The sequence below is a fragment of the Vigna unguiculata genome, chromosome 3 (assembly GCF_037176805.1).
Source record: "Vigna unguiculata cultivar grain cowpea cultivar isolate G323 ecotype 2 chromosome 3, ASM3717680v1, whole genome shotgun sequence".
Lineage (NCBI taxonomy): Eukaryota > Viridiplantae > Streptophyta > Magnoliopsida > Fabales > Fabaceae > Vigna > Vigna unguiculata.
The window spans coordinates 53,420,508-53,445,377 of NC_140794.1; the positions used below are offsets into that span (position 1 = coordinate 53,420,508).

Below are 24,870 nucleotides of genomic sequence, written 5' to 3' on the forward strand. Positions count from 1 at the left end.
TATAATTTATTGATATTATCATTAATAACTTAAAATAAATTATTATTATTCTAAAGAATAACTTGAAATAATTTATAATATAAATTATTTAATTTATATCTTCACATTTATTTAAATTTATTTTATTTTGTATAATTAATTTATTTACGAAATATATTTATTTGAATAATAATAATATTATTATTAATACTAATTATTATAATAATTATCTATATATATATATATAAAGGACTTTTTTTTATATTTTAAAATATCAATTTTACTTTTTAAAATATAATTATTTATTAAATTTTTAAAATAATTTTATTGTGATGAATTCTCTTTTTCTACGTTCCTATGCATTTTAAAAAGTATTAAAATGTACAATTTAATTGCAAATTCATCCTTTTAAACCGGCGTTAATCTGTATAACCATCTGCACCTCAATTTGTATCCTATAAATGATACTGATGCGAATCCAAAAGCATAACATATTAATGTTCAACATTATTATCTCCGTCATCGTACACAATCATAACCAACACGCCAAAAAAAAGCTTCCATAGGGGATTCCATTCCATTTTTTTTTTTCACAACCCACCACAGATTCATCACCCAATTAGGCACCACCATCATCCATTCACCATTAGAACCTCCATTATCTAACCTCCATCACGTTTCACCTTTCTCATCATCTCCATTATTATTCATTCTCCACCCCAATTTTTTTTTTTTCCAGAATCATATATTACATCATTAGACAAGATCAGTATGTACTCTATTCATCTCCAAAATTTCAGCGCCTCCATAGAATCCACTTCTCCATCTAACTAAACATATCACAGAGTCATACAGAATCACTTTCTCCTACCACGGTATCGGTTTCATCTATATTCCAACCATCACAGCACCTGCATTCATCCAGAATTCTCATCAACACTACACAAATTCATCAACATCTTCTTCACAACAAAGCTGAAAACAGAGAGCACGCCCAGCTAACCATCTTCATCTAAGGTAACATTTAAATGCATTCACTGCCTTTATTATGTTATTGTGAAGCATCCATTTAGGTCACCAAATAATCAAAACAACACAAGAAAAGTTAAAAAAGAAAATGTGAACGAGAGAAGGGAAGGAGGAGATTAAATCAGTGGACGGGAGATGAAGCTTCGGGTTCGATCACCGGAAGGGCGAATGGTGGCAGTGTTAAAGACGTGAATGGTGGCGCCAGTGGTAATAGGCGAAACGCCGGCGACGTCGCTCGGAAGGAAGAGAGTCACGGCGCCGCAAAGAAATAGTCCAACAGGAGCTCTGAGTCGTGGATCTGGGCTGGGATTCCAGTGGTGCCTCCAGCCTCCGGAGACGAACGGTGGCGGAGCGCCGTTGAAGCGAACTACGTCTCCGATCGAGGTTCGCCGGAGAAGCTGAAACGCGAATTGGAGAGCGGAAGGAGAGATCGGGTTGAACGAGAATAAATATGTAGAAGCAATCTTGTCGGATTCAAACTAAAAAAATTCAAAATAATTTTTCTTAGGTATAAATACACATTTGGTAGCCAAACTTTTTCGGAAAATTTGATTTGGTATCCAAATTTTAGGAATGTTCAATTTGGTACCCAATTTTCTAAAGAGATTCAATTTGATCCTCTCCCTTAAGTTGGAGTTAACACGACGTGTCAAGCCATTAAATTTTAATTTTTTTAATTCTTTTTTCAAAAAATTAATTTTTTTTTTCAAAAATTTAAAAAACTGTCACATGTCAATTTTTAGTACCCTAATTTAAATTTTTGGTTCAATTTAATAGCCAAATTTTTTAAAATATTCAATTTCGTCATTTTTTATTTGAGACCAAATTAGTAAATAAGCTTAATTATAACTTATATAAACATGTTAAAATAATTATTTTGAATTTATACATTAAATCACTACACCTAAATATTCAAATTATTTTAATCATGACAAGTGTAAAAAATTTCATGTATAAAAAATTACAAATGTTAAAATGTAAAAAATAAAATAATTTAAGTATTTAAGTGTGTCAACACCCAATTTCGTCCGGGTAAGAAATAAAAAAATTTTCCTTTAAAACGATTAGGAGAAGGGAAAAATAGAAAAAAGTGAACATTGATTTGTATATAGATATATTCCTACTTTTACTTTCATCCCTTTTTTTAATTTTTATTTAATTTTATGTTGTTTTATTTTATTTAATTTTATTTAAGTTTATTTAATTTTGTCTTTAAACTTTTAATTTAAATTTTAATATTTTTGTTTCATTTTCTTATTTTATTTTGTTTTATTCTTTTTGAAAAAAATATTAAAAAAAAAAAGAAAGAGGGTGAAAATTTGAAGTCAACTTTGGCTGTTCCACCTCCGCTCCATCTCTGCTGCCCTTTCCACTCTCATGCAAAGAAAATTGTTGATCTTCACACGTTGCTCTGCTCTTGAGGTTTTGACACTCAAAAGGAAATCGTGGGCATGTGTGTCACGGCTGCATCAATGACAGTCACGGCAGCGGACAGCAGACGTAGCTACACTGATAGGGTGGTGGCTGGGAGGCATCCTGGCTTATGCTTTTGGTCATAGGCTTATGCTTTTGGTCATCTCAGAATGTTATGCAGAGTATGATGAAAGGGGAAACTCGCATGGTAATAGAAGAGAGGAAAGCCATTTGAAAAGGGGGACTCCCTGGAGAAAGGATACAGTTTCGCAATATCACAAATAGGGAGAGCAACAAAGCAAGAAAAGGGGAGAACATAAGAGATAACAGAGGAGAGTTGGGAAAGGCAACGGAGGTGGAAGAAAAAAGCACTGAAACCGGTTGGAGGAGTAACACCTCTGAGAAGTAACGGCAAGAGGCATAAAAGAGATCTACAACAGGTAAGCACCGATAGCTCTAATGAACATAAAATCATCTGACTTTTAAATGCTTGAATGTATATGGTGTTGTGTTGTGCTACATTTTCTATTGGTTGTTGATTCTTGATCCCATGGGAGTTGTCGTCGCCTCCATTTGCATACGATTGTGTCTTGCATCTAAATAAAATAAAGCTATCAGAACCCCTGCAACCAGAATACACATGTTACCATTACCCTCTCCGCTTCACTATTGCTCACGAACAATCCACCGATAGCGCATATTCACACACAGTATGAACTTCGTTCTCGATCTCACCAACCTGTAACCCACACCCCCTTCGTATCCTATACACTCCTGGATACAAAAATCATCATCACTATCCCGCACTCTTCCATCAACCTCCAACCTTCACAAAAATAACCAAAATCGGGGAACCTCTATTCATCATCCTCGACCCACCGATACAATGAGACACCCAAACCCATTCATCCAACCTAGCACAAATCAGAAACAGAGAACAGTGAGGTGAGTGAGATAAAACCATCGCCGGCGGCGTTGCCGCCGGCGAGTCAGAGTTTCGCCGATGCGGATTGCGTGCAAACTAGGGTTCAGCCACGCTGATGTGAGGAAAGGAAGAACTGAACTAGAATCTGCTCCCAGTTCACGACGACGACGCTGTGATGGCGGTCTTGGTCGCGGTGGTGCGAAGAGTGAGCGAAGTTCGAGCATCCCTGGGTTCTCGACGCCAACGCCGCTAGTGTAAGCTTGTGTCTCCGGTGGTGCCTGTGGCCAGCTACGACGGAGGCGGCAAATCTTGGTTGGCTACGGAGGTGCGACGAAGGAGCCTCGCACGCGGAAGACGAGAACCAAGGAGCACTCGCGAAAAGAAAAGAATGAAGTCGAAACGGCGGCACGAGCACCGGCAGCTCCGTCGACGGTGGCCGCGTCGCCGGCGTTTAAGGTCGTGCAGACGCGCGTCCCAGGGCCTGCGTTTGTGTTGGTGGTGTCGAGAAGAAGAGGCTGCGGGGAGAGCTTCGACTTTAGTTAGGGTTTTTGTTTTTTTAGAGAATAAATGAAAGTGACCTGGCTTTTCTTTTTCTTCCTACACCCCCACTGTTGTTAACCCACGCTCTATGTCTCATGTTAGTTTTGGGCCTGTTTTACGCTGCGTGCATTCCCATCATTAGGATCCCGTACCCCATGTTTCACTACTCACGCCACTAGTGACTACTTCCTGCACCACCAGTTTTCCTGATCACACAATCCATTGGGTTTGTTTGTTATCTTACTCATTGCAACCCCTGTTTTACTATACATACACCTCCCAATATTTGCTGATGACACCACCGCTTTTGCTGACTGCAGAACCCGTTTGTGCTTTACTTGTTTTGGGCTTGTTTTCCTTATTTTACTTGCTGCACTCCCATCTTTAATGCACACACCCTCACTAATTATTCATGCACTCTCATATCTCATATTTTTGTATTTCACTTCTATTTTTCTTAAATAATTTCATCCTTTTATTTATTTATCTTTTTGTTATTTTTTATTTTTTTAATATATATATATATATATATTGAAAATTATAAAAAATTGCAAAAAATAGAAAATAAAAAAAAAATGTTCTCTTTCATTTCATTGTGTCTGTCCGGTCGCTCGCACCGTGTGACACTTATTTTCTAAAAAAAAAAAAACACATCAAAAATAGTTTTCTTTCTCTTTCAGTGTTTGTCCGACCCTCCGCGTCGTGTGACACGTATTTCCATGTAATTCAAAAATACAAAAAAATATAAAATTCCAAAAATATAAAAAAAAACATCAACATTTTCAAACAAACAAGTTTTTTAAGAACTACGTGATCCTTGATTCTCCCTGTGAGATACGTAGGAGCAATGCCAGTTCTTGTTAGGTTCACCTCTAAAAAAATCAAATCATTTTCTCAATTGTTTTCCAAATCGTTTCTCTCAAAGAATTACGTAACCCTGATTTCTCATTTTGAATGAGAATACGTAGGACCAAGGTCAATCCTTGTCGGGCCTAAAAAATTAAAAAAAAAATATCTTTGTTTCTTTTTTAGCATTTTTGTCTTATTATTTTTGGGGAAATTAATATTTTGAAAACCACATCAACTTTGCATTTTTAATTAAAGGTACCGCCCTCGGGCGGGCGCGGTAGGGTGCTAACACCTTCCCTACGCTTAACCGATTCCCGGATCCAAAATCTGGTTTTTCGCAGACTAGTTTTATTGTTATGGTTTTTCATAGTTTTCCAGAATAACTATGGTGGCGACTCCCAATCTCTTTTCAAACTTGTTTTCTTTTTTGGTTCGTCGTCCCGTCGTGATTCCGGTTGCGACAAAGTGAAATGATTTCATGTATATATTAGAAAAAGTTATTGTAACATGTATATATAGGTTGTAATTAAGCTTATTTACTAATTTGGTCTCAAATGGAAGATGACGAAATTGGATGATTTTAAAAAATTGGGGTACTAAATTGAACCAAAAATTTAAATTGGGGTACTAAATTGAAAACAACTATTACACTGCCATGTGTCATGATTGTAAGCTGCCACGTGGCACGATGATAAACTGACACGTGGCAGTTTTAAAATTTTTTGAAAAAAAAAATATTTTTTTTGAAAAAGAAAATAAAAATTTCATGGCTTGACACGTATCCTGTACGGACACGGTGTTAACTCCAACTTAACGGATAGGACCAAATTGAATCTCTTTAGAAAATTGGGGTACCAAATTGAACATTCATAAAGTTCGGATACCAAATTAAACTTTCCGAAAAAATTTGGGTACCAAATATGTATTTATACCTTTTTCTTATTATGACCATTCTTATATTTTAGAATTTTTTTATACTTTTTTTCAATAAATTGTGATGATCACTCCTTTATGACTCCTTTATGCATAATACCAGATGTGAGATGCTTTCTTCACTAAAGTAAATATATTAATCTTGGGTGTTACATAAACATTTATAAAAAATATTTTTCATAAAATATAAATTTAAAAAACAATATTTGTTATAAAGAAATACCGTGACATCCCATCTAATAAAATAATTCTAATAAATAAAAATCACATGTTTTAAAAAATAAAATATATTGGCAAAAGATTACTCATGATAGTAAGAAATTAGATAAAGCCAATTTTTCAAAAGATACTCAAAAGAGGAATAACCAACACGCCTAAACTACACAGTAACATCTTCACCGTCTTTTATTACCAGGAGTCTCCACGTCTACTCAGCAACATTTGATGATCATTGCAAAAAGAAAAACACAACAAGAAAAGAAACACAAAAAGAAAGAAAGAAGGGTAAGCTAGTGTATTTAAGCATTCATACGTAGATATAGTTACATAAGTATATCACCCAAGAAACTCATACATGGAGAAAAGAAACATTAACTCACAAAGTTTTCACTCAATTAAACACTCAACTGACTCTTGACTCAGATATCTGAATTATGCGCTTGATATATAATTCTAAGGAAGTATGCACTTGCATTGATTTTTAAACTCTGTAGAGTCTAGCCACAAGGGGTTATCACCTAATCAATCACAAGGTAAATCCCAATATGTCTCGGGCTCAAACACTTCCCAGGATTAGGATCTCCTGTCACTCTCATTACATAATCACTCTACTCTACATGAGTGTAAATGATTATTAGAGTTCATAATACCTTCCTTATTTATACATCTTCTATATCAAGGCATACACTAATCATACCATCACCAAGAATTTTCCTTGAAACTCTTTTATCATCAACATTCCACATGTTATCTCAAAATAATTATCATCCCAAACTAAAAACATCAAGCACATGTAAAAGATATGTCACATCACTCATGCATAGCTCCATACATTATATTTTTAACATTAATTTGGTCAATCACAAGTTAACATAAGGAATTAAAATTCTGCAGCAATTATCGCTTAAGCTAGACTGAGAAATTCTCGCTTAAGTTATAAATTCTTACTTAAGCTTAAGCTAGAATAACAGGTTTTCTTTGATTTCAACATGTAAAAATCAAAAATCCAAAAAAAAAAAAAATAAACACAACTACAAGCATCGAACTAACATTTTAAGCACGATTCAAGACGAAAAACATGTTACAAACTTAAAAAAAGTTTTTAAAACCCTAGCTTCCCTTACCTCAAAACTGAAGGCGAACCTATAGGGAGAGAGTCCTAATAGAAGAAGCACCATAGCTTCAGAAACAAACTAAAGAACTAAAAAACATGAGCACATGACAAAAATGAGACTCTAATGAAGACCCTAAGACTGAACCAATCACAACCAAACTGAAAAAAGAAGAAAGAAATAAAGGTTTGGGGTTTACTTACATGAAGGGAAGGAAGGAACTTCAATTTGTTCCAACAAGAACTCCGCAAAGGTCTTAGTTTCAATCTTTGTTGCAAGGAGTGGTAGTAACAGTATTAGAAGGAAATGACAACAATAATCGTAAAGAGTAGAGAAAATTAGGGAAAGATCTAGAGTGAGAAAACTGAAAGGTTTTTTTGAAATGAAGAAACAAGTGGGTTGACTTTGACCCTTTTTACTAAAGCTAACCCAAAAATCCTGAGATAAAAAGTGAGTTTTACAAATATCATGTTGAATTAGAGTTACAAAATATAGTTTTTCATGAACTATATTAAAAATTAAAATTAAAAAAAAAATTCATCTAACATTATTGCAATGACAATAACAATCGGAGGTTACATATTCACGGTATATATAGTAATTTGGATATTTTACACTTTTAAAGATGCTACATAAACAATTTTTTTACCATATTCATGTTGTTTTGATAAAAGAAAATAATATTTGTGGTTTCAACTTGTCTTTTGATTTTTTTTAGTTAAATTACTCTTTTGGTCCTTGTATTAAGTAGTGTCAAGTTGGTCATCCAATTTCTCATTGTCTCAATTTGGTTATTGTTTTTGTAAAAATGATTCAATTTGGTCATTGCCGTAAATTTTGACCAAACGGGGTTAAAGTCAATGCCACGTGTCAATTTATGGTTTTTTTGAATTTTCAATTTTTTTTTAAATTTTTTTAAATTGTTTTAAATTTTTTTATACGTGTCACTTCATAATTGTGTCACGTGTCAAAATGATTCAATTTTGTATCTATATTTATTTTTGGTTTTAATTTAGTCTCAATCTTTTGTAAAAATGAAATAATATTGTTTATCTTTAACTTGACACTCAATTTAGCTTTTGTATAAATCTTATGATGATATTGTTACTAAAATTGACATTTTTATTAAATATTTGTACAAATATTTTTAAATAAGTTTTTTTTAAGTTTTATTATTAAACAAAGTTAAACTCCAAACTTAATTTCAACAATTAACAATTTTGTCGTCATCATATATAAAGGCATCAAGTGTATCATATTATACAAACTTAGTGAAGATTAAAAATCAAATAACTTTTCACATATAAGTTTAGGAACTAAATTTCAAGTTAAACAGAAAACAAAGTTTAATGTTTTGTATAGAATTTAAAGTTAATTTAAAATATTTATAGAAATATTTAATAAACAAATTAAGTTTCACCATAAAATTTGTAAAAAAATAGATTGAGTGTCAATTTAAGGAGAGACAATATTGTTTCATTTTTAGAAAAATTGAGACTAAATAAAAAGCTAAAAATAAATACAGGGACCAAATTGAATCATATTAACATGCGACATAACTGTGAAGTGACACGTGTAAAAAATAAAAAATTTAAAAATTTTTAAAAAAAAAATATCCAAAAATTGACATGTGACGTCAACTTTAACGCCATCTGATTAAACTAATGGTGAAGACTAAATTGAATTATTTCTAAGAAAATGAGAATCAAATTGAGACACAAAAATAATTTGAGGATCAAATTGACATTACTTGATAAATAGAAGGATCAAAAGTGTAATTTAATTTTTTTTTTATGTCTTGGACCAACTATTTTTTTCTAAAGTATTATTATTTCACTTTATTTTTTAAATAAACTATTTCTTTAGAAGTTTATTTTCGTTAAGAAATTGGTTTGACTTGGTTTCTATTTTTAAGGAGAAATAAAGTAAAATATAAGTTTAAGCAAACACTAATTTATAGTTATCCTGATATCGAGACGATCAAACACGAAACTGGTCGATTTCCATATTGTCCCAAGAAGTGGATCATCTAACTGAAGAAAATGTGCGCCATGAGAGTGTTAACCAAGTGCAGCTTCCATGCCAAAAGTTGCAAACCCTATCTCACTCTCAATTTCATCGCACATCAGCACCACGGCCAGTACCAGACCCGTCGAAATCTTATTCTTGAGACTTCCGCATCTGAATTCGTCAAGCTTCACAGACTCACCGGCCCTGATTCCGGTATATTATCCTTTTTACTCCATTCACCATTACAAATATAAAATTCATTTTTTTTTTCAATTTATTCTAGTCTCATTTCATTTATTTTTACAGGGATTGTCCAAATTAGCTTGGATAGGCCTAAAGTAAGAAATGCTATTGGGAAAGAGATGCTGCAAGGCCTGAGTCATGCTTTTGAGTTGATTAATCAGAAATCTTACGCTAATGTTGCTATAATCAGCAGTTCAGTTCCTGGGGTATTTTGTGCTGGGGCCGATTTAAAGGTTAATTGTTAAATTCCCTGTTATTCAATTTTCAAAGGAAGAAGGCTTGGGTGTTTATAATATTTGTGATTCTTTTTCCTTCTGTAGTGACTGTGATCATAAACTAAAAATTTTCAAAGCATAATTATTGGACATAGTTTGATCCAGTTTGGAATGGGTTCTTGCTGTTAGGCAAGGTAGTGTGGATTTAATTTACATATCATGTTATTGGAGCAAAGTCATCCTCGCCTTTAAGGGTTCTGTGTTTATTGGGCTGCAGGAGCGCAGGGAAATGAGTCAATCAGAGGCTAAGACTTTTGTGAATTCTATTCGCTCCACATTTTCATTTCTAGAGGTTAGTTCAAATCATTCATATTTTTTTTTTTTGTAATTACTGGATTACATTATTGGGTTGCATTCTAATATTTGTGTTGTGTACTTATCCACATAAGATATGAAACAAGTTATGGTGTTTAATTCTATATTTCTATTCTGTTTCACATTCTTTTCTCTTATTGTTTTATCATTTGGGGGATTTGGGGGAGGGGGTTTTATATAGCTCAAGAGCTGACCCAACTTTCTTTTTCTTTCATTTATAGTCCGTCTTTGGGTGGTACTAAGAAATATTGGTGATGAAAAATCTCTAACTGGATTCTATCGCGTTTCTGTCTGTACTTCATGTGTGTCATATAGCATCTCTGTTTTCCCATTTCAATTATACTACTCCTTGAAATTAGGATAATCATTTTTTTTCTTTATTCAGGCTGTTTGTGTTCCAACTATTGCTGTTATTGAAGGAGTAGCTCTTGGTGGTGGACTTGAGTTGGCTCTTGCATGTGATATTCGAATATGTGGTAGTTAAATATGCTGTATTTTTTTTTATATTGGATTCTATTTGTTTGGTTGCTTCTGAACGTGACGCCAGTATGAGACATTTTCTTCACTTGTTTGTTCTTTCATGGTATAGGTGAAAATTCTCTCATGGGTTTGCCAGAGACAGGACTTGCAATAATCCCTGCGTATGTTTCATACTATTTTTCTTCAGCCTTTTTCATAATGTGTCTTTGACGCCATCTATTTCTGCCATGTATCTCTTCAGTTCTATTATCTAATAAAGTAAAAAGATTAAATCTCAAGATACATTGTGGAGTATATTTGAAATATGTAGACAAATATGAATGTAATGGTGAATTTGAATTGTTTTTAATATTTTGATCAATGCTTGTAGTAAGGTCAGCTTGATATTCTTGTCATTATTGATACAGGGCAGGTGGATCTCAGCGACTACCTAGATTGGTTGGAAAAGCAATTGCAAAGGATATTATATTTACTGGTCGAAAGGTTGATGGCAAAGAGGCACTGTCCTTGGGTATGTTGATTATCACTCAGCTCCTTTCTTTATCTATTCAGTAAAGACATCAAAACAGAGATTTTGAGGAGGACAATTTGGATAATACACTATGCTCATTGTTTCCGCAAACTTATATTTCACTTGAAAAGAATATTCAAGACATTACGAAGCAACAGTCTATGTCCATTGAACTTCTATTGTTTTGTTATGGGTGTTCATAGCAAACACTTAGCCATTTCCTGTTGAACTCCAGTAAAGCAAAGAGAAAGGTTATTGTTGTGCGACTTTCTATAAAATAACGAATACAAAAAATTTCACCTGAAAAATTGGTAACTTCTTTGTTTTTTTCACAAATAAAGCATAACCTTTGTTTTTTATTCCTCCACAAACAGCACGATGGGTTCCTAAAAGTTTATCTATACAGGTCTTGTTAATTACTGTGCTCCTGCTGGTGAAGCTTATTCAAAGGCACTTGCAGTTGCTCGGGATATCAATCAAAAGGTATCTCCCTCAGAAATATATCATTCTGAAACTGGTATTATGACATAGCTGTGTTTTGTGACATTTAGAAATGCGTGGATCATTGTGCCGTTGAATGTGCATGTATAAATAAATTGGTCGTGACTGATACTTCTAAATGTTGGTTTTCCATTTTGTTCTTTTGAAGAAATTGATTTATTAAGAAAAGTATAAATAGCTCATGTTACAAGTACATTACAAAATAGCTCATGTTAACAGGGTCCAGTAGCTATAAGGATGGCTAAAAAAGCTATTAATGAGGGGGTTGAGACTGATCTAACATCAGCTTTGGTCTTGGAAGAAGATTACTATGATTATGTGTTGAGTACTAAAGATCGACTGGAAGGATTGGCTGCATTTGCTGAGAAGCGGAAACCAAGGTATACCGGTGAGTGATTGGAGTGTTCTTTTGCTGATTGTGTCTCTCTCTATGTTTCTAGTGAGGAACATCTGTCATTTAGATTAGTCATCTAGAGCCTGTAGTCAACTTCCTAGATGATGAAATTCCACTGCAATTTCACTGGGAACAATCTCCCCCCATTTGTGTACAGTCATTTAGTATCTAAAATCACGCACCTTAAGACATTGGCTTTGAGCTTTCTTTTTCCTTCATTTATATACTATTGACATAAAGGTTCAACATTTTCTTCTGGAGCTTTTGTGGCAATAAATTAATATGTTTGGGAACTTGCAGTATAAACTTGTGGTGATTCAGAGTAAAAACCATTGGATAATTAAGCAACCCTCAAGAACATGTATCTGTTTTCTCTCGTAAGACTTTGGTTAACGTTGAAATTGAAGGAGATGTAGGGGGAAGAATAAAATGTAATGGAATAGAGTTACTACTGTCTTATTGTTCATTTCTTTTTGCGCTTATAACTATATTTTTAATCTTAGTAAAATGAGTGAGTTTTGACTTTTATTTCTATAGAAAGAAATTGTTTTTCATATTTGTAAAATTTGAAGCAACTTTTTAGTTCTTATAAAATGTATGGATTTTCATTTTAATTTCTATATTTATTTTTTTTTCCAAATTTGTAATCGCTAATTTTAATTTCTAATATTCATTTTAACGTTGATAATAACATCATGTACATTTACCCCGATCTTTCAAGTTTTTATAAAAGCATCTGTATAGGCATAATATTATAATATTAATAGGTACAAATTGGATGATTACTTAACTTTTCGTTAAATAAATAAATAGTTAACAATGATCATATGATATTAGAAATAAATATAATAATTTTCAAATTTATACGAATTACAAAAATAAAGAATTTTTAATGATATAATTAAAAAAAATCAACCCCCAAATCCGGGACAATAGAAAGAGGAATAATACACGGAATACAATGACATATATTTGTGTGATGGTACATTTTGTTTTAAAATTTCTAAACTGTGAAATCGAGAATTATATATTCTATTCTCTCCATAAATGTAAACTTAAGAAATATGTTTTATGATAGGTGAAAATATGATTTATTTGATGGATTGCTTCGAACGTTCTTCAAAGATTAAAATTTTCAAGTGCATATTACTTTATTTTCAACTAATTTTAATCAAAAGTTGACTTTACAAATTTTGATGATTCAAAATTAAACACAACCAAACATTTGATAAATATTAAACTTTAAGTTTATTTAGACAAGTATTAAAAAAAACTTATTTTCTTTCTAGAATAATCTACGTCATTACCATCAATGAGAAAAGATGGGTGTTTCAGTGAACTATTAAATGTTTTAGTTATACATAAGAAAAGTTTTATTATTTTCGATAAAAGTTATATACAAGTCATCCTGAAAAAATAAAAAAAAGGACACGAGTTAGTATTTAGAAGGGAAGGGTCAATTATATTAGGTTAAAATACTATTTTCGTACTAAAATCTCAAAATAAGTTTTATTAGTTTTAATTAGATCTATATTTTTAAAAATACGTATAAATAAATCTTTTTCATTAATTTGGTTTTAATAGCATCAAGATAATGCATACGTGAGCTCGTCATTTTCTATGTTAGTATTGTGCTACGTATTACATTTGTATGGTGACACGTGAAGTCATAATATATGTTAGTATTGTGCTACGTATTACATTTGTATGGTGACACGTGAAGTCATGATATGAATTTCAATTTGGTTTACATATTTATTATTTGATTTTATTTCAGTTTTAAATTTAAAAATAAAGTCAATTTCATTCCCTCAAAATTAAGACAAAATTTAACTTTTATATAAATATTATAATAATATTTTTATTAAATATTTTAACAATATTAAATTTATTTAAATTCATATTTTACATTGAAATTTATTTATATTTTATTTTAAAATTTTAAATATATTTATTTTAACTTACAAAATTGTTTTAAAATTTTATATTAGTTTATAAAGTTTTTATTTTTAAACCAACTCTAACATTTGTATAAAAATTATAGATATATAATGCTATATAAATATTTGAAATATAAATTTATCAATCTATAAATTTAAAATTTTAAAATAAAATTTAAATAAAGTTTAATGTAAAAAATAAATTTAAATAAACTTAATATTGTTAAAAATATGTAATAAAAATATCATTATACCATTTATATAAAAGTTAAATTTAATTTTAATTTAGAAACAATAAAAATACAAAATTTTAAAAAAATTTGAGATAAAAATGAAATTAAAATAATAAATATATGAATCAAATTGAGATTCAGACAATTACAAGTGTCACCATATTGACTTGTGATTAAATAATGAAATGACATAAATAATTAAAAAAAATTGAAAAACTGACAGATAACATTGTATTAAGGTTGTTAATATCGAACTTACGAAGGACCTAATTAATACGCATTTTACTGAGATACAGACCTACTCGAAAAAAAAGAAAAACTCTAAAAAGCTATTTGAGATTTTGGTACGAAATCACGGAACAGGGCTATTTTAACCTCTGTATTACGCAAAAAATTCTTTTTAATAAAAATAAAACTTAAATGAAAAAAATGGTGCAATCATGAAGCAGGAGGTGTGAATATCATGGAATTTGCGTTACAGATTTACTTGCTAAAACTTCGCAGTTTGCAAAGGCCCATCGTGTGTAGTAATTTCAGTTCTGAATGTTTAAGAGTGAGTCTAACCGCAGTAGAAACTAGAAGGAAATTACAATGGCCACCTTAGATGAACGCCCTGCTGCGAAGAGTTTTCTTCCTCTTGAAGCTAACCCTGACGTCATGAACAAGGCATTCTCTCTCCTCCTATTATCTATCATTGGGCGAAATGTTTAAATAATGCCTTTAATTATGATCGTTTATTCGTGGAACAGTTACGCATATAACAAATTTTGTTACATTTTGGATTTACAATTTTTTATTCTATTTGGCAGCGTGCGTAATTTAAGTGTATTTTTTTTTTCTCGGATGAATTGCAGGTTCTTTGGGGTCTTGGCCTTCCAATGGAGGAGGCAGAGTGCTGTGATGTTTTTGGCTTGGATGAAGAGCTTCTGGAAATGGTTCCGAAGCCAGTTCTTGCTGTACTTTTTCTTTATCCCATTACCTCAAAGGTTAGTTTAAACTAACGAAACATGCGAGTTTTTCTTTTATCAAATTTTTATTTTTACTGTCAAGTCATTTTCATATCTGTTGCTTCTGATTTTGTGAGAGTTTTATTTCCTCTTATCAGACTGAAGAAGAAAGGTTGCAACAGGAAAATGAAAAAAAGGTGAGTGCCTGAGTGGGTATGTCTATTTATGGAGTCTTTTCATCTGTCTGTGACTATTCGTTTCCCTGATTCAAAGCATTCCGCATTTAGTTTGGACTGTAGGTATTAATTATAGATCGTGTTACAAGCTTAATTGGTTATTTTATTAAATAGCGTCCAATAAATCAGTATTTTAGGTAGCATATCTGTCATATAATTGATTTTTTAACTGCGTGTCTTGCTATGAAGCACATGCATTGAGTAGGATTTTTTTGTTGTTGTTCTGCTGTAGGATTATAGCAGTAAAGTGTACTTTATGAAGCAAACCGTGGGTAATGCTTGTGGTGCGATAGGTCTGCTTCATGCACTTGGGAACGTAACTTCCGAAGTCAAGCTTGGTAGGCTTTTAACAATCACAGCCTTAATTTAAGTTTAGTGTATCAACCATTATATTTAATTCAGTTTGTGTTGCTCTTGTTGGTATCAGTTGAGGGGTCATTTTTTGACGAGTTCTTTAAATCTACTGCCAGCATGGATCCATTGCAGGTTGTTTATTTCTTCCTACCCAAAACGTTTCTCTTTATTTCTCATATTTCATAAATGCAAACGAATGACACTACTAGCCGTTAAATATAATGGTAATTTGGTATTTTCTAACTTGCATATTTTGCAGCGGGCTGCCTTTCTGGTGAATGACTGGGACATGGAAGTTGCTCATTCAGTAGCAGCCACTGCTGGCGATACAGTGGTATTTTATTTGTTAAATTTTGAAGCAATCATAATTGGGGGGGGGGGGGGCGGGGGTTATGATGTTATGTAGAAGTGAAACAGATAATTGGTCCCGTATCCTCCAAATTTCTTTGTGGGCAAATGCTAGTGCAACAGTAAGGTTGCTTCCTTATGATGTGGAGGTTTTGGGTTCAAATCTTTGAAACTATCCTTTAACTTTGCTCCACAAACCCCATTATGGGGAAGCATAATGTGGACCATATTTTTTTCATCCTGATGAATTTCTTTATTGATAGATAAAAAAAGTAAAAGTTATATAAGTCAAAGGGAAGCATTTTTATTGTGTATATGAAGAAATGCTTAAATCATCTTTCCATTCAATTTTGTGTGTGGATGGAACTAAAGGAATGGAAACTATATCCTGAACAGCAAGACCCGTGAATATGAAGTGCTTAATACTAGTAGCTCTTGCGTTGGATGATTTTGCAATTTTTACTGACGTTTTAGGAGATATAACTATCAGAATGCTGTCATACTATGAGGCAAACCATAGATAGTATTGTAAATATAGATAACAACCCTCTCTGACTTGCAACAACAAAATTGTTTTTTTTCTAACTGTTTCCTTTCTTATCTTATAACGTTTTTGCTTATAATGCAGGTATCAGATAATGAGGACCCTCATTTCATCTGCTTTGCCTGTGTGGATGGTAATTTCTTTATATAGATAACTGAGTAATATTTTTTGTCTGTGTTGTGTTCATAAAAAGAGCAAAACAATATACCAAGATGTGATTTTATCAACAACACCACTATAGTATAACAAAACTGCAAACTGTGCAAAGGAGTCATTACCTAAAAAGGGGGGTGAGAAAGACGTAGGGGTGGGTATCAGGAGAGGCTCAAGGCCCAAGATAACTAATTCCAAGGATTACCATTGGCTGAGGGAATAATATATCAGGCCGTTAGGGAGAGAGAAAAGGGTGGACGTGTTAGAATCTTCTCTTATCTGCAATATCTGTTTTCCTTTCTGTTCTGCTGTATTGTTCTTCTGCTGAATTTTTTTGTCTGTGTTTGTGTTCATAAAAAGAGCAAAACAATATACCAAGATGTGATTGTATCAACAACACCACTATAGTAGGCAAACTAAATGTCTAAATCATAAACCAGCTATATTTAAAGGCTACAACTAAACTATCCATGATCCTATTCATGTCTAGTTCAATTTGTTCTCCTTTTGTAGTTGCAAAAAATTCATTTGATTAATTTCTCGGCAATTGTATGATATGCAGGTCAACTGTATGAGCTTGATGGAAGAAAGTCAGGACCAATATCTCATGGAGTATCATCACCAAGTACTTTGTTGAGGGTAAATTTCTTTGGTTGTCAGGGCTATACTTTTATTGATTCTTAAAAACATGTATTTAGCGAAAGGAACTGATTTAGTTTGCAAATTCTAGTAATTCTGTTGTCACTTTGAATTTTAATTGATGGATGAAGAAACAAACAAATTATAGGTAAGTGGCTCTGGAATTGGAGCACACACATCTTATGAGAGAATTTACAGATAGCTAGTGATTTAAATTTGAGTTTGTAAAGTTAGTGAACAAAAAGAGGCTTTAGAAAGAAATCATATTTGCTATTATGAGAATACCTAATTTACACTAAATAGGCTAAAGCTACCCTAATTATAGATAGGAGATTATTTTTAAAATTGCAATCATCAATCAAGATACAATTTCAGAAATTACCATAAAACATACAACATTTACAGCTACTGGCATTTAGTGCCACCTCCTATGGTGACCAATACCTCTGCAACCTTGCCCCTCAACCTGGTGAATAGATGTCAATCATTTCTAGCTTACCAAATACGAATTCAAACCCAAATGTTGACAGGCTTTGGTAGGTCCTCATGCATCATGGTGCCCTATTGGAATATGGAAGAAAATGATAGTTCGATACCCCATAAAAACAATTTCATATCTGATATGATTGCTATCAATTTCGACATGCTTGCTTGATCATGTTGGCACGCTTGCGAACCATGCTTATTACTGATTCACTGTTATTACATAGCTTCATAGACCTTTTCTAGAGAATTTTAGGTCTTTTAGAGCTTCTCAATCCAAATTAATGGTCATAAACATTTTATGATTGCCACAAACTTAGCATCCGTACTTCTCCCTACCACAATGGAGATTGTATTTTGCTTATCCATGTAACAAGGATTCCCCATGCCTATTCCCAGTAGTTTACTAACATCAGTTGATCTAGGTCTAGCCCAATTAGAATTTGCAAACCCTTCAATAATTCCTTTGACTGGAGTTCCCATGGGATATTTCGATATACAGTTGGCTGCCTCTAAATGCCTTTCAGTTGGCAAATGCACAAACTAACTGTACGCTGTCGATAATATTGGGCTTTGTAAGTGTCTGATATATCAAGTTCCCTACAACTTTCAGCTCTATCCCCAAGTCTACTAGGCATTCATCCTTTGGATTTTCCTACTAATTTCTCTCTACTTTCTAAATGAGTAATGGCTAGCCACTTTTTGTAGTCCCTTTTTTGACAAGTCAAGGACATATTTCTTGAGTATAGAAAGCAGCTGATATAGGAGTACAAGGATCCAGTGGTTCATTAGAATTTATTGATGAGAGCTTCTGTAAGACAGCCTCTCCATAATATTTATTTGGAACATTAAGGAATGGGATACCTATAAAAGGTGTCCATTCTTGCATGCTGTAACCACGTTTTGTTGAAGGGTGTAGATGCAAGAGCTTCGGTGAAGAAGAATTCTCTAGCTCCGCATGTCTAAAATGTCTTGTGACAATGGCCACATTGTAGTAGCGCCCATCATGGATTTTCATTCCCTATTTTTTTTATTTGACTTGTTTTGAGTCCTAACTACTAACTAGTAAGTACAAACTTGAAGAAGTTGTATCTGGTCTAGCAGGGAAGATTCAATATAACCCATTTTCTTCTCTCTTGTAACATCCACAAAATGGAAGGAACGAAAAGTAGAAGGAACTGCGATGAATCTATAGGTTGGTTGGTAGGGGACAAAAATGAAAGAGGAAAAATGTGTGTAAAAGGACAAATACTCTAAATAAAAAAGAGATGTATTGTGATATTAATTAGGGTATTAGTTTCGTTTACATTTCAAGCTCTAATTCTTTTCTTTTCTGCCAAAGTGGGAAAGAACTTTTTAATGTGTAGACCATATAAAATTTGTAACATCACTAAACAAAAAATACACCTAATTTCTTTCCTTGTATCCTTTCTTCCTTTTTTATGTTAAAACAATTAGATGCTTAGGGAAAAGTTTTTGTTCCTAATAACCTTTGATTTTGTGTGTGTCCCTATTTCGGTCTTGCTAGAAATTGAACATATGCTCTTTTTCTATAAATTTGGAAAGCCATATTTTTTTTGTTTGTGTGCCGTCATTTAATTTTGTAGAATAAACTCATCAACTGTTGGTGACTATAGAGTACACATTCCATCAATCCTAGTTTATTGACAACTAGGATGGTATAAAAATAGGAATTGGTTAAGGAAGAAAGACAAGTATAACGCAAAACAAGCAACTGATGATAACCTAAGTAGGGCTGGGCAAAATAAACCAAACTGCACTGCACTATCAAAAACTGCACTGAACTAAAAAATTGTTCGCATGAACTGCACTGAATTGAAAAACAATTCAGATGAACTGAACTGAACTGTTATTCTTAAAAATAAACTGGACTGAACTGCACTGCACTATAATATAAACTGAACTAAACTATTATAAACTAAACTGTTTTATGAACTGCACTATGTAAGAACTGAACTGCAATATTTTTGGACCGAATTGCACTAATTTTTAACTTAACTACACTGTTTTTGAACCGTTTTTGAACCGAATTGCACTGATTTTGAATAAACTTCACTCTTTTTCAACTGAATTATACTATTTTTGAACCGGATTGCATTGATTTTGAATTGAATTGCACTATTTTTGAACTGAATTACACTGTTTTGAATCGAATTGCACTAATTACATATGATTGTACTACACAATAATAATAATCTAAAGTTTATAATTTGAAAGTGCTTAGAAAATAATACTTGAAATATGCATCATACTTCAATACACCAATTAACATTTTTATAATTTTTTTATTTATATTAAAGTTTTCCGTAACTTAAAATGTAATTAAAATATTAAAATTAATATAATAAATTTAAATATTGGTATTAACTTATTTTTTATAATGTTTAGTTTTACAATGTTTATTATGTTGCATAAAATTTTTTAAAAGGATTTATTTTAGAAAATTCTCAAAATTAATATTTTTTTAACATTTGTATTCATTAATATTTGTGTGAAAAATGTTATAGAAATTTTATGAAGTTCTAAAATTAATATTTTAAGAATTTTTTAAAATAAAATCTCTTTAAAAAAGTTGATGCCACATAATAAATATTTTAAAACTAAAAAATAATATTACATAAGATTTTAAAATAAAAAAATACGTTAGTACCAATATTTATATTTATTATACTAATTTCAATATTTAAGTTACAAAAAACTTTAATATAAATAAAAAATTATAAAAATGTTAGCTGTCACAAAATTTAAATTTTAAAAATAACTTTCGAACAATCATAACATAAAAAGAACATTACATAGTAAAATTCATTCAAAATAACATAAGATATTGAATTTAATTTATAATTTTTTTTAATAAATTAATTATAAATATTTTATATTTTTCTCAAAGAAAAAGTAAAGAAAAAAATTAAGACAAAACAAAATAAATATTTCAATATGAAAGAGAAAGAATAGAACGTAAGACATAAAACACATAAGTTCAATTCTTATCCTAATACCAATATTTTATTTAAGGTATTTTGCTCTTTCAATCTACTATAGTTCAACAGTTAACTTAGTTAACTTAGTTAACTTAATATAAGTTTAGTTTCTTAAAACTGAACTATTTTATAGTACAGTTCAATTATTATTATGAATAGTTTAGTATAATTTAGTTTAATATAGTACAATTAACTATAGTTTAGTATAGTTTAGTAAATTATGCCCAATCCTAAACCTAAGTAACATAATGAGGAGAAAGATTGAATTAAGCGAAATCCTTTTTAAAATGCAAATGGGAGGTCAATCTTATAAGGCAGATAGGCGAATAAGTTTGGCTCGAGAGGAGATTACTTGAACTCATCATTAGTGGGTGATAGTAAAAAGGCTAGAAGCTTGCCAAATGATTAGGGGCGTGCAAAGTAGATGAAGTGATAAACCAAACTGAACTGTTATAGAATTGAGTTAAACTGTAAAGGCAATTTGGCCAAATTAAACCAAACCTCATGATGACGAAGGAGAACTGAATTGAACCATATAACAATTCAAACAACTGGAATTGCTTTGAATTGACTGAACTGTTTGAACTATCCGCTGTGGACATCTTATTTTGAAGCATATATTTCACTTTATTACTTTTATAAGTTATAGTTTAATTCAATTCAAGCAGCTCAGTTTAGGGGCCTTCTGGTTTTTAAAGACTATATTAGAAAACTCAATTCAATTATCTTTAAAGAATAGTTCAGGATTCTTAACGCAGTTTGGCAATAGTTCTGTTTTTTTTTAGTGTTTATGTGGGCTATATGCACAACTACTACCGGATGTTGATCAATTGGCTGCCTATGGTGTATAGTTACATAACCACAATAATTTGGATATTTGTTTAGTAGAAAATCTGGCGTTTCATGCCATGACAAAGCACATAGAGCTCCACTATCATTTCATTTAAGAAAAGTTCATGTAGTTGTGACAAGGCCAATTTTCAAATATATTATAGAAAGACTTTGGTTCAGAGGCTTTAGTATCTGAAACTTTATAAACAAATATGTGTGACTAGGTCCATAGTGAGGCAGAATAACCAAGGGGGAACGGTAAGAATGTCGATTTTTTATTCCTAGCAATGCCAATAACTGCCAGCCTGCTGCCATATTTCTCAAAGCGGTGGGATACATTTTATCTCTATCATTGTCATGTATTAATTGGGAAAGAATTGTCTTAGGAGTTTTTCTTGCAGTTAGAGCCCAGACTAGTAGCTTGTGAATGTTGTTTCTGACACCTGTTTATACTGTGGCACACACTATGAATATAGGATTTGGGTGTTGTTTATTTGGGTGTTTTTACTAGAATGGGCACATTTAGAAAAAAAATACATCAATGCTAAATCATTCTTGGAATTCACGACTTCTCAATGAATTTGTGTTTACGGAACACAACTTCATCTCCGATGACAAAGAAGGCTTGTAATAAAAACTGAAGTCATGCATATCATGAACGGTTTCAATTCAAAAATAAAATAAGTCATACCTGTTACACACGATTTCACTGATAGAGATATTATATTTTTTATTCTATTTTATTGTTATCAAATATTCTGTTTTATAATGGTACATATTAGGTTGTCCTTTTTCTCATATATTATGAGATTTTGTACTCTATATATTGACAAATTTGTAATAAATCAGTATGAAAACTCTCATTGAGTTACTCTTCATCAAACACTTGTGGATATTTGTGGGTATTGAGTTTCCTTCTCATGGCTTATACATATATAACATGGTATCAAATTTAAATTGTCTTCCATATTTTCTCTTTTCTTGTTGATTTCTTGCTATGACAAATCTTATTTCATCCTCTCGTTCTCTCACAAACCCCGTGAATCCTAACGCATGTTCTGATCATCTCACAAACCCCGAAATCCCCTATTTCTTTACCCTGTGAGAATCCTGCTTTTATCTTGGTGTTTTCTCTTCTTTCCGATAACAACTATCCGCAATAACGACATGATATGCTCGTTGCGTTGGAAACCAAAAACAAGGACCCTTAATGATCCCTTGCATGAAACTTATGAAACTTGGAAACGCGGTAACAAGATGGTAATTTTGTGGCTCACTCGCTCAATGACGTCTGCCATTAAACAATTTGTTATTGGATGGAGTTTGCGTCTGATATATGGACCGATCTTCTTCAACAATTCTCTCATGGTGATAAGTTTCGCATTGCCGATTTACAAGAGGATATTTAGAGCTATCGACAAGGTGATTCTACCATTTTCCAATATTACACACGACTTCAAATCCTCTGGAAAGGACTCCTTTTATATCGCATGATTTTGGTATGTACATGTGCTTCTCCTTGCACATGTGTCTTGATTTCAAGATCCAGAAAGAGCGTGATGATGATTGTGTCATCAAATTTCTCCGTGAACTAAATGATGAATTCTCTCAGAGGTTCGGTTCCAAATTATGCTTATGGAGCCTATGCCTACTTTGGTGAAAACTTTCTCTTTGGTTCTTCAACAAGAATGTGAATTTAATGCTACTTTTCATTCTAATTCTCAAGACTCTATTGCCAATCTTGCCTTCAACGAGGGACATAGCAAACATGTTCGTGATGATTTCTCTGTAATCGTGGACGAGGACGCTTTACTCGGTCTGGTGGCTGCAATTCCAAATATTGTGATCATTGTCACCCTACCAATCACACATCTGATAACGATTGGATTAAGCATGACCTGTTCAAGGCTATCATCAAAACACTAAAGTTAAGTTATGGTGGTATATATTGTTCTTTTCCCCTTATATCATGTGATTTTGTACTCTATGTATTGGAAAAGTTTCTAATAGATCAATATAAAAGTTCTCATTGAGTTGTTCTTCATCAAACACCTCTTGTCTTGTGGGTATTTGTGTATATATTTTTATTCTCGTGACTTATACATATTTAACATTCACTTTAAAAAATATTCTGAAAAAATTTATGAAATTACACCAAATGAAAAAGAAAAAACTCTATTTGTGTGGGAGAGAGGGTTCGTGATACAAGCCAAGTTAGGGTTTGGCACCCATTATAAGTATCCTTGGTGTATCATTTTTCTATTTTACTTTCTATGTCTGAATGGAAGTTTCTTTTTCAAGTTAATTGCTTGCCTGCCGCGTCAAATCTAACAAAACCTCACGTGCCCACTTTTGGGCCATGTAGTTCTCCGCCTTCATCAGCTTGTGCTGAAACGAAACTCACGTTTCAAGTTAATTAGCCTTTTTCTTTGTGCCCATGTAGTCAAATTTGGGAGGTTAGTGCTGAATCCCATTTTCAACCCTCGCAGATCCTAATTATTTGATCATGTCTGAAGCTACTGGGTTTACTATCTTTCATCTTGCATGCTTCTTTCTCTACTACACTATTTTTAGTTAGTAATATGTGTATCAAAATTTACGACAGGATGCAGCCAAAGTGATCCAGAGCATGATCCAGAAAAATCCAGATTCCCTCAACTTCAATGTCATTGCAATATCAAAGAAATCCAGGTGATGTTATCTGCTTTATAATCTCCAGTCATCTACAGCTTTATTTACTTTGACTGTATTTAAGTTTTTTTTTTTTTTTTTCATTCGGAGGCCTATCAAGCTGCGCATCTTTCGTTTCAAATAGATGCAGTGCGAGAAAATTTGATCTAGAAAAAGCAAACTTTTACCTTGAAGCTGAGTTTTTACTTCGATTTACAGTTTTTTTTTCCCTTCTTAAATTAAGCATAATGGCAGTGACAAATGTTGAGACCAAATTTTATAATTGGATGGCTTAACAAATTGTTGTTCCGGCCCTAGAAAAGAATCTATTTATCAACCTGCACCATATAGAAGAGACTTTTTCTTTTAGTACATCTATAATCACTTTCTGCACCTTGTTGCATTCGAATGTATTAATGAAGTTTCTCGATTACACATTTGAGAGTCATTCTAGAAAAAAAAAAAAAAAGAGAAGATTTTATAACAGGATACTGAACAAGTGATGATGGAAATGATTCTTCGACGTTTTAGTGTTTCTCGGAAATGTTTTCTAAAATATATTAAAAGGTTCCTGGACTACAAAATTCTGAAAAAATATATCTCAAAATTCTGAGTAGTGCAACTCTTGCGGTTCAGTAATCAAGAAAACGTTGAAGTTATATTTCTTAGTTTATTTTTTTAAATGCATTAATAATGGGTAACCAAACCCGGTATAAATTATTTATGATCTCGCAAATATTAGTTGAAATCCTCTTATCACCT

General features: G+C 32.2%; 2 protein-coding genes across 3 annotated transcripts; both read left to right on the top strand.

Moving 5' to 3' along the window:
- Window positions 1-8,975: 8,975 nt before the first annotated feature.
- Window positions 8,976-11,988, top strand: LOC114175906 (ATP-dependent caseinolytic (Clp) protease/crotonase family protein). The gene is made up of 8 exons (XM_028060752.2): window positions 8,976-9,222; window positions 9,316-9,485; window positions 9,745-9,819; window positions 10,228-10,318; window positions 10,432-10,483; window positions 10,730-10,833; window positions 11,240-11,316; window positions 11,554-11,988. Exons 1-8 carry the CDS (start codon window positions 9,042-9,044, stop codon window positions 11,728-11,730), a joined length of 927 nt encoding a protein of 308 aa, XP_027916553.1. The 5' UTR covers window positions 8,976-9,041; the 3' UTR covers window positions 11,731-11,988.
- Window positions 11,989-14,410: 2,422 nt separating this feature from the next.
- On the top strand, window positions 14,411-24,477 carry LOC114177243 (ubiquitin carboxyl-terminal hydrolase 3-like). 2 transcript variants are annotated; one of them, XM_028062514.2, is made up of 9 exons: window positions 14,411-14,567; window positions 14,756-14,887; window positions 15,007-15,045; window positions 15,317-15,422; window positions 15,512-15,570; window positions 15,698-15,772; window positions 16,415-16,463; window positions 17,046-17,122; window positions 24,044-24,477. In XM_028062514.2, exons 1-9 carry the CDS (start codon window positions 14,493-14,495, stop codon window positions 24,131-24,133), a joined length of 702 nt encoding a protein of 233 aa, XP_027918315.1. In that variant the 5' UTR covers window positions 14,411-14,492; the 3' UTR covers window positions 24,134-24,477. The 2 variants fall into 2 exon arrangements, with proteins under 2 accessions (XP_027918315.1, XP_027918316.1); XM_028062515.2 differs by having other exon boundaries at window positions 14,566-14,649.
- The last annotated feature ends 393 nt before the right edge of the window (window positions 24,478-24,870 follow it).